This window comes from Limulus polyphemus, unplaced genomic scaffold, assembly GCF_000517525.1.
Source record: "Limulus polyphemus unplaced genomic scaffold, Limulus_polyphemus-2.1.2 Scaffold6742, whole genome shotgun sequence".
Lineage (NCBI taxonomy): Eukaryota > Metazoa > Arthropoda > Merostomata > Xiphosura > Limulidae > Limulus > Limulus polyphemus.
The window spans coordinates 2,256-13,111 of record NW_013672352.1 but is presented as its reverse complement, the minus strand read 5'-3'; the positions used below and the strand labels follow the sequence as shown (position 1 = coordinate 13,111).

Genomic DNA, 10,856 nt, shown 5'->3' with positions numbered 1-10,856 from the left:
GTTTCAGTTATTCCCATTATATCAAAATCCTCCATTCCTACCAGTGCTCTAAAATCATCTGTTTTATTTTTATACTTCTAGCATTACAATTGTAACAATTAAGCCTATACTTGTAACCACTTCTATACTCATTTTCTAGGCTAAACTTTTCTCTGCCTTTTATTCTGTTTGCATTTAGTTTTCCTGGCACTGACCGCTGTCTAGTCCTAGTTTAAAACTTCCCTTACAGCTAAGTTAATAGCCTTAGCAAACAAGCCAGCCCCCTACCCTATTTAACTGTAAACCATCCATTTTAAAAAGCTCACTTCTTCCTCTGAACTAATCCCACAAGTCGAACTAGCCAATCTGCTCATCCTTACAAACTAACCTAAGTCTAGCATTTAGCCCTAGTGACCTACTTATAACTTCATCCCCACAGTTAATTCTAGGTAGTATCCCTGACAAAAGTAAGTTATGGCCTCTTTCTTTAAATGCCTTTATCAACCTCTTGTATTTATTAATTAGCTCCACTGACCTACCTTTCCCTACATAATTAGCACCTATATGAACCATAAAAACTGCATGTCTGCTAGCCCCCTTTATTATATCTCCTACTCTGTGAGTTATCTCCTCCACCTGTGTCTCTGGGTAACATAATCTGATTCTTTTCTCCATATTTACCCCACAGACTATTCCATCCACATGCCTTGTCAAGGAATCACCTATAACTATAACATCCTTCAATAGTTCCTCATCTGCAGAAGCCAGGGGCTGAAATTTGTTGCTCAACCAAATAAACCCATTACAATTAAATTAAGTCATTGTTAGCAGATGTATTCCTTGCATGTAAAAGACTCAGCTCCTCCTGAAATCCTGCTGCCATTTTCCACAATCTATACTTCTTTTTATCTATTGCCTCTACTTTAATTATGATAGCCTCCAACTACTCCTTCAATCTACAAACTCCACATAAAAATTGCAGAAAACAAAAATATAAAGAAATGAAAATGGATACTAATAGTAAATAAACAGTGGAGTGCTGTTGATGGAACCCAAACTAGGTGGGTGAGAGAAGGTTGTTTGATTTGAGGAACCAAGCAAGATGAGCATTAACCACCCTCTCTAAGACCTTACAGAGACAGCTAGTCAAAGCAATTAGATGATAATTAGAAAGAATTTTGGGTTCCTTCCCAGGCTCAGAGAAAGGGAGTACAATTGCCTGGCACCAAGCATCAGGAAAAACGTTCTCCTGCCAGATTCAGTTAAACACAACCACAAGAACAGCAAGAGGCAGGAAAGAGATGGAACAATATCTCATAGTGAACATCATCAGGTCCGATCGATGTGCTGCCAGACTGATAAAGAGCAAGTTTAAGTTCCACCAGTGTAAGGGGGCAATTATAGTCATAGAGATGATCAGCCCAAAAGGAAAGAGGTGATCGCTCTGCCAGAGACTTGATGGCCAAGATGGTAAGGGAAGAAACAGAAGTGCTGGATACATGAGATACATGCTGGATACATGTTTGGTGATGTTCTGTACATCAGTAACTTCCCGGGCTATTGCAGAGCAAGATGGAAAGGGGATGAGAAGAATACTTCCCATTGACCTTCTGAATCATATCCCATATGAGTTTCGAAGTGGCTGTAGAAAAGATGCTAGATGTGAACTTAATCCAAGATTCCTTTTGGCTTTGATGTCTGACCTGCTGCAGGCTGGTGACCACCATGGACGAGGATACCATGGGAAATGTTTCAAGGTTTTAGGAATAGAAAGAACAGCTGCTTGAATGAAGTAATGAGTTACTGCATCCACAAAGTTGTTAATAGATGGAAGACTAATGACAGCAAGATCAAGTTCCGAGAGAGAGGTGAAAGAGAGCCAGTTGGCCTGGTCCAACTTTCACCAAGGCACTCGACCACAGCCAATCTCCCTCAAAATGATAGGAAAATGATCACTGCTCCATGGGTCACTATCAGCCCTTCAAGAAAAGCAAGAGGAAAGTGAAGGGGAGCAGACAGATAGATCAATGGTAGTAAAAGATTGACTAGGTGCATGAAAATAAGTATATGACCAATACTGAAGAGAGAAAGGTTGTGATCCAAGAGCATACACTTTATGGAATGACACCTCCCACCAATATTAGCACCACCCCAGAGGGAATTGTGTCCATTAAAGTCTCCCAGGATTATAAAGGGAGAGGGTAACTGTTCAATGAGAGCATTTACGTCTGATTTATTGCAAGTCTTTCCAGAAAACAGGTAGAGAGAAAAAAGAGTGATGGTACAACCCAAGGAAACACAGATGACTACGGTCTCCAAGGGTGTATTGAGTGACACCGACAAGGTGGGCATTTAATGATTGACCAGCAGTGCTACCCATCTATGCACTCATCCATCACACCGCTTATCATTCCGGTATAAAGAAAACTGCTGAAAGATGACTGTATCAGCAGGTTTCAGAAATTTTTCCTGTAAGGAAAGACACACGGGATGATATGAATTGATCAAGGCCGTAATGTTATCCAGATTAGAATGAAAAACCTCAACAGTTCCACTGTATCAAAGTGTCCATTTTTAGTTAGGTGGAGGAGAACCATTTTTCTTGACTAGAAGGAGGTCTGCACTCCTGCTGTAGCAGTGAAGCATAGTACAGCGGCATATGTCTGAGATGGAATAGGGGACAATAACTTCCGAGTCTCAGTGTAAGAAACGTTGTTAACACTTTTTAAATGCTGTACCTCTTTCTTTTCCACCCACTTAGGACCAGAACTATAGTAAGAGGGTGGGAACCACTACAATTAACATAGTGAGGGTCCAGTTCGCACTCGTAGGTGTCGTGGTCTTTGCCACCACAATGAGTACAAACAGCTGACACTGGAAACATCTGAGAGGCTTGTAAATATATGGCCATATCTTACAGTTCATATAACTTGCATTGACAATGGCAGGTGTATGTGGCGATGTAAATGTCAAAATAGGAATGAGTGGAGAAATGTTGCACTGGAGAAACCAGTGAGGATATCTGACTTGGGAATGTTCTTGAAATCCCTCTCAACAATAACTTCTCATGAGGAATTCAGAGTAGCATGGGAAGTAACCTCAATGGGTATATGGCCTTCCAATTCAAGAGGAGTTTGCTGTTTTTTTGGTGTAGATGTTTCCATCAAGATGTTCCCAGAACATAGCTTCTTGACTGACTTTGAAGAGCCAGCAAGCTCCTCTAATCCCTTCTGAATAAAAAAGGGAGACATTTGTCCTAAAGTTTTTTCTTACAAGGAATGCAAAATAAAAAAGAACGAGGTACAGGAACAAGATGAATTGAAGGCTGATGATCAAAGTCTTTAAGACATGGTTGTTTACCAATAAGCTGAGTTTTTATTATTTATTTTTTTGAAGATTTGGGAGATTCATAATAAAAGGAGAATATTTCAGTGCTCACTGACCCCACCCACCATGGAGTTCTATGAGAGGACACACTACAATGCCAAACAATGCCAGGGCTTCATGAGCACTATATTCAAACACTAGCATCAGATACAATGTCCACAACACCTGTTGAGAACATACAACATTGGTACTCGGTTGACTCTAGCCCAAAAGGACCAGTCAATTGACCTGATGGAGCCACCCCAAGGCCACCCTTCTACAGGAATTCAAGGCCAAAGTGGTGTGTTGCATTGCCCCAGACACCACTCTCCCACAAGGATCCTTTCCTCCTCTTCATGAGTTGTCATGCATGGCAAACACATTGGTGGATATTCAGATTCCAGAAGAGATAAACTGAAATTACAGAACTGTTTCTGGGAGGTCATCTCACCACGTACAGGAATCCACCTAGCAAGTAATGATCAAAGCTTACCAAATGTGACACACACACACTAGCAAGTAATGATCAAAGCTTACCAAATGTGACACACACACACTAGCAAGTAATGATCAGAACTTACCAAATGTGACTCACTAACAAGCAATGATCAAAGATTTCCAAATGTGACATATTGACAATTAATGATCAGAACTTACCAAATGTGACACATTAACAAGCAATGATCAAAATTTGATGACTTTCAAATTACTGTGTTCAAACTACTTCACAGTATTTTTCGATATTTTAACTCATTTTCCAAAGATCATATACAAGTCTAGCTGGTTGATGCATGAAAATGTTCAAGTATATGTACAAACATCTGTCACGTATATATTCTAAACATAGAATACTTATTGACTGTGGTCTCTTGATCATGAAATATGAAGAGCAGATAAGATGTTATGGTCATTGAACAGTTAACATGGTTTGATTCACAGCAAACTCACACTAGGTCTGCCTGGTTTCTTTATTGACATATATAACATTTCTTGGTGTGTACAGTCTTACAGTTATATATTTAAAGAAGAGAAATGTTGCACAGTTGCTATCTATAACTAGTCAGGTATGTAGAGTTATCCTATATTTGTAGTTTTAGAGGATATCAGCATTAAGTAGTGAATTAAATAGAGTTATGCTATATTTGCAGTTTTCTAAGATCTCAGCTTCAAGTAGTCAGTTATACAGAGTTATACCATATGCTATATAAATAGTTTCCCAAATAAATATCTAAGTCCTCAGCTTTAAGTAATCAATTACGTATAAAGTTATTCTATTATCACAGACTGACACACTAGGCTAAGAGAACTCCAAACGTAAGATAATTTTTTAGATCTGTTTCTTTAAAAAAGTCAATATCTCAAACAGGAATGGCCAACTTGGCATAGAGCAAATAATAAGGCAAGCCATTGCTCTTACTACTAAAGGCTGTACAATTATTTGTGTTTAATATTAAAATGTCAATGAATCACACCCTGATCTAACTCAATGTTGAAAAATGATGTTTAGAAAAATCAGCTTTTCTCACATTTTAAATCTTATATGTGAACTCCCTGTAACGACATGTGAAACTAACCTTTAAACTTGGATCCTGATATCCCCTCCGTGCCACTAACTCCATTTGGTTCATCTTCAGCTCGTTTTGAAGAGAATACCAGATCTACAGATGGGAGCCGTAACAAACACTCTACACGGGACACTGGCAGACAGCTGAATCGAATGATGGAAGGCTGCATATGGAAGTAAACAATAACATCAACAGGGAAGGAGGCATATGCATATTGGCTTGGTGTGACTAGAGTTGATCCTCCTGCCTCAGACTTTAGATTACTAAATACCATGCTACTGGAATCTGAAATTATAGGAAACAGGTATGAAAAGTAATAATAAAGTCAAATTTTTAATATTATACATTATTTTCAATAACATTTATAAAGTATCAATCTCTACTTTACCATAAATAAGTAATTTACCTTTTAACTGTCTTTATATATATATATTGCATTAGAAGATCTGGAATATTAGACTGTGTTTTTAGTGGGAGTTGTTGAAAGAAACAAAATAAAAATAGAGGAAGACTCATCTGAAAATTATAGCATCTTAACAGAAAGCTAAAAATGTTATCAACAGTTTGGGAACAGAAACTTAAGGTGTTATCAACAGTTTGGGAACAGAAACTAACGATGTTATAAACAGTTTTGGAACAGAAACTAACGATGTTATAAACAGTTTGGGAACAGAAACTAACGATGTTATCAGCATTTTGAGAACAGAAATTAAAGATGTTATCAGTATTTTGAGAACAGAAACTAAAGATGTTATCAGTATTTTGAGAACAGAACCTTAAGATGTTATCAGTATTTTGAGAACAGAAACTAAAAATGTTATCAGTATTTCGAGAACAGAAACTAAAGATGTTATCAGTATTCAGAAACTAAAGATGTTATCGGTATTTTGAGAACAGAAAATAAAGATGTTATCAGTATTTTGAGAACAGAAACTTAAGATGTTATCAGTATTTTGAGAACAGAAACTAAAGATGTTATTAGTATTTCGAGAACAGAAACTAAAGATGTTATCTACAGGTGTGTAATAAAAACCTTGACATAATTAAGCACAACAGGTAACTACAAGCTCATGTGATGACTGAGACAACATAAAACTTACAACCTAGTTAATCCTTAGTTATAAAACAAAAACTTATAACTCTAAAAACATATAAAAACATAGGCTCAAGACCTTGTCTACATGTATAAAACAGAAGCTTACAGCCTTGCCTACGTGTATAAAACAGTAGCTTACGACCTTGTCTTTGTGTATAAAATGGAAGTTTACGACCTTGTCTTCGTGTATAAAACGGAAGCTTGCGACCTTGTCTAAGTGTATAAAACGGAAACTTGCGATCTTGTCTATTCTATACACGTAGACAAGGTCATAAGCTTCCGTTTTATACACGTAGACAAGGTCGCAAATTTCCGTTTTATACACGAAAACAAAGTCGTAAGCTTCCGTTTTATACACGTAGACAAGGTCGCAAGCTTCCATTTTATACACATAGACAAGGTCATAAACTTCCGTTTTATACACGTATACAAGGTCATAAGCTTTCGTTTTATACATATAGGCAAGGTCGTAAACTTTTGTTCTATACACGTAGACAACGTCATAAGCTTCCATTTTATACACATAGATAAAGTCGAAAACTTCCCTTTTATACACGCGGAAGCTTGCGACCTTGTCTACATGTATAAAATGGAAGCTTGCGACCTTGTCTACGTGTATAAAATGGAAGCTTATGACGTTGTCTACGTGTATAGAACAGAAGTTTACGACCTTGCCTATATGTATAAAACGAAAGCTTATGACCTTGTATACGTGTATAAAACGGAAGTTTACGACCTTGTCTATGTGTATAAAATGGAAGCTTACGACGTTGTCTACGTGTATAGAACAAAAGTTTACGACCTTGCCTATATGTATAAAACGAAAGCTTATGACCTTGTATACGTGTATAAAACGAAAGCTTATGACCTTGTCTACGTGTATAAAAGGGAAGTTTACGACCTTGTCTACGTGTATAAAATGGAAGCTTGCGACCTTGTCTACGTGTATAAAATGGAAGCTTGCGACCTTGTCTACGTGTATAAAATAGGAAGCTTGCGACCTTGTCTACGTGTATAAAATGGAAGCTTGCGACCTTGTCTATGTGTATAAAACGGAAGCTTGCGACCTTGTCTAAGTGTATAAAAGGGAAGTTTAAGACCTTGTCTACGTGTATAAAAGGGAAGCCTGCGACCTTGTCTACGTGTATAAAAGGGGAGTTTACGACCTTGTCTACGTGTATAAAACGGAAGCTTATGACCTTGTCTACGTGTATAAAACGGAAGCTTATGACCTTGTCTACGCGTATAAAATGGAAGCTTATGACCTTGTCTACGTGTATAAAACGGAAGCTTACGACCTTGTCTACGCGTATAAAACAGAAGCTTACGACCTTGTCTACGTGTATAAAATGGAAGCTTATGACCTTGTCTACGTGCATAAAACGGAAGTTTACGACCTTGTCTATATGTATAAAATGGAAGCTTGCGACCATGTCTACGTGTATAAAATGAAAGCCTGCGACCTTGTCTATGTGTATAAAACGAAAGTTTACGACCTTGTCTATGTGTATAAAAGGGAAGTTTACGACCTTGTCTATGTGTATAAAAGGGAAGTTTACGACCTTGTCTACATGTATAAAATGGAAGTTTAGCGACCTTGTCTACGTGTATAAAATGGAAGCCTGCGACCTTGTCTACGTGTATAAAATGGAAGCCTGCGACCTTGTTTATGTGTATAAAACGGAAGCGTATGACCTTTTCTACAAGTATAAAACAGTAGCTTAAGATATTTCCTACATGTATGAAAACAAACTTAAGATACACTTACAGGATGAGAAATAAAACTTACTGCCCTACCTGTAGGAGCAGAAGTAGATTTAGTCATATGGATAGGGATAGGTTCCAAGGCTTGTTCCAAGAAATCCAGCACATGAGGACTCAGTACTGCCTCCTAATCAACAGCACACAATACAAATGTATGTATGACAAAAAATCATAGTTATTGTAGTTTAAAAAAAAAACTGAAAAAACATTTTAATACTATACTAAAGGATATAACAGGGTATCCTGCATGAAATGTATGCAATTTTAAGAAACTTTTGTGTATTTTTCTTCCTTCATAAGTAAATTGTTTATTGATTTATTTATACACTTAATATTTTACCCACCTATCCTCATTATTCTAATTTTACAAAATTTGCTAATTTCCCAATTTTCAATATACTCATTTACAAGTCTACAAATTTTACATTTACTGTTTAATTACTGTAACAACTGATATCAGGGTTTTTACATATGAAATTTACACAGATTTCTTAGTTCACATTTCATTACATAAATGACATAATTTTCATATCTGTTAATATTCATCTCACCAAAACTATAGCTATCAGTGGGGTTCTAAAAATGATTATGTTGAAGGTAGAGAAAGTTTAGAAGAGAACAAACATTTAAGTCTCATGTTGACCTAAGGGATAGGCCGTGATCATGAAAGTAATGTTTTCTAAGGACAATAAAAGCCTATACAGAAATATTCTAAAGGTCAAGTAGAAGTAGACAAAAATGACAGAACTCCTAAGGATTATCCTGAAAGTCAGACATGAGTTGGATACACTACAGAAAAGTTGTGGACTATTCAGATGGTGGGATAGGAGCAGGAAATATGAATATAAATGCTTTCATTTAACCAGGAAGCCATGTTGGAAAAGTTGGGAAGGAGCAGAGCAGGTGACAGAAATGTGATTATCCATAATGCGTAGAAAAGATTGATGAAATGTTGTGGGTTATCTAGAAGGTTTATGAAGGAGCATAACAGATGACAGAAATGTTGTGGGTTATTCAGAATGTTGGGAAGGGGCAGGTCAGATGACAAAAATTCAAAATGGTAAAGTATACCGCAAAAGTACGCAATGGAAGGAAGATAGAGAATACTACACAAAGATATACTTTCCTTGAAGTAAGATAGAGAATATTACACAAAGATCTACTTATCTTGAAGTAAGATAGAGAATACTACACAAAGATCTACTTATCTTGAAGTAAGATAGAGAATACTACACAAAGATCTACTTAGACAGAGAATACTACACAAAGATCTACTTAGACAGAGAATACTACATGAAGGTCTACTTACCTTGAAGGAACATAGAAAACACTACATGAATGTCTACTTACCTTGGAGGAAGATAGAGAATACTACATGAACATCTACTTACCTTGGAGGAAGATAGAGAATACTACATGAATGTCTACTTACCTTGGAGGAAGATAGAGAATACTACATGAACATCTACTTACCTTGGAGGAAGATAGAGAATACTACATGAATGTCTACTTACCTTGGAGGAAGATAGAGAATACTACATGAATGTCTACTTACCTTGGAGGAAGTTAGAGAATACTACATGAATGTCTATTTACCTTGGAGGAAGATAGAGAATACTACACGAACATCTACTTACCTTGGAGGAAGATAGAGAATACTACACGAACGTCTACTTACCTTGGAGGAAGATAGAGAATACTACACGAACGTCTACTTACCTTGGAGGAAGATAGAAAATACTACATGAATGTCTACTTACCTTGGAGGAAGATAGAGAATACTACACAAAGATCTACTTAGATAGAGAATACTACATGAACTTCTACTTACCTTGAGGAAGATAGAGAATACTACACAAAGATCTACTTAGATAGAGAATACTACATGAACTTCTACTTACCTTGGAGGAAGATAGAGAATACTACACAAAGATCTACTTAGATAGAGAATACTACACAAAGATCTACTTAGATAGAGAATACTACATGAACATCTACTTACCTTGGAGGAAGATAGAGAATACTATACAAATGTCTACTTACCTTGGAGGAAGACACAGAATAATACACAAAGGTCTACATACCTTGAAGGAAGACACAGAATAATACACAAAGGTCTACCTACCTTAAAGGAAGACACAGAATAATACACAAAGGTCTACCTACCTTGAAGGAAGACACATGGTGCTACACAAACGTCTACCTACCTTGAAGGAAGACACAGGGTGCTACACAAATGTCTACCTACCTTAAAGGAAGACACAGGGTGCTACACAAATGTCTACCTACCTTAAAGGAAGACACAGGGTACTACACAAATGTCAACCTACCTTAAAGGAAGACACAGGGTACTACACAAATGTCAACCAACCTTGAAGGAAGACACATGGTGCTACACAAATGTTTACCTACCTTGAAGGCAGACACAGGGTACTACATGAAGGTCTACATGTCTTGTTGTAAGACAGGGAATGTTACCTCTGGAATACTCTGAAGTGTAACCCAAGCAAAAAGACTAGCTTTTTTCACTCCACTTTTTTTCCCGCCATAGCTTGTTCCACACTGACCACTGTCTAGAGACATCAAGTTCATCTTTGCTGGCTCCATTTGTTCCGAGTCAACAGATATGGCCACATAAGGTCGAAGACTGCTAACGGTACTTCCCATAGGACTTTCTCCAGAAACGGTTTTTGAGTTATAATGTACCTTCCCACAAAACAAGAAAATAAACTACCTCAATAGTCATGAGATGTAGAAACTTTTGAGGTAACTAATTAATTAAGGAGGTTGTTACTAACATACAGTGTAGAGCCAATATAACAATGTCGTTAAAAAATAGAAAGTGTATGTGAAACATATATACTCATGACAAATTCTCATAAACTGGTAATGTGCTTTTACTGTCATGTGAAGAAAATAATGAATTAACTTTGTTACTTACCTTGCCTAATTTATTCTCTCTACATTACTCCAACATAACCATAATTTGGGCATATCGAGTAAGTATAAATTAAATAATTCCTGACTGTTGTATGATACCTCTGATGTACTGTCATTGTGATTGGCAATGCCTCACACACCAAAGG

The 10,856-nt window shown here is 37.0% G+C and overlaps 1 protein-coding gene across 1 annotated transcript in view; it reads right to left on the bottom strand.

The window, feature by feature from the left end:
• LOC106474031 (uncharacterized protein KIAA1109-like) overlaps window positions 1-10,497 on the bottom strand; it is a 41,116-nt gene extending 30,619 nt beyond the window's left edge. Inside the window, exons 1-3 of the mRNA XM_013934717.2 lie at window positions 10,249-10,497; window positions 7,804-7,897; window positions 4,920-5,195 (exon numbers count right to left, since the gene is read on the bottom strand). Of these exons, the coding sequence (XP_013790171.2) occupies window positions 4,920-5,195; window positions 7,804-7,897; window positions 10,249-10,437 (559 nt within the window). The 5' untranslated portion in view covers window positions 10,438-10,497. The remainder of the gene's footprint in view (window positions 1-4,919; window positions 5,196-7,803; window positions 7,898-10,248) is intronic.
• Between the last annotated feature and the right edge of the window lie 359 nt (window positions 10,498-10,856).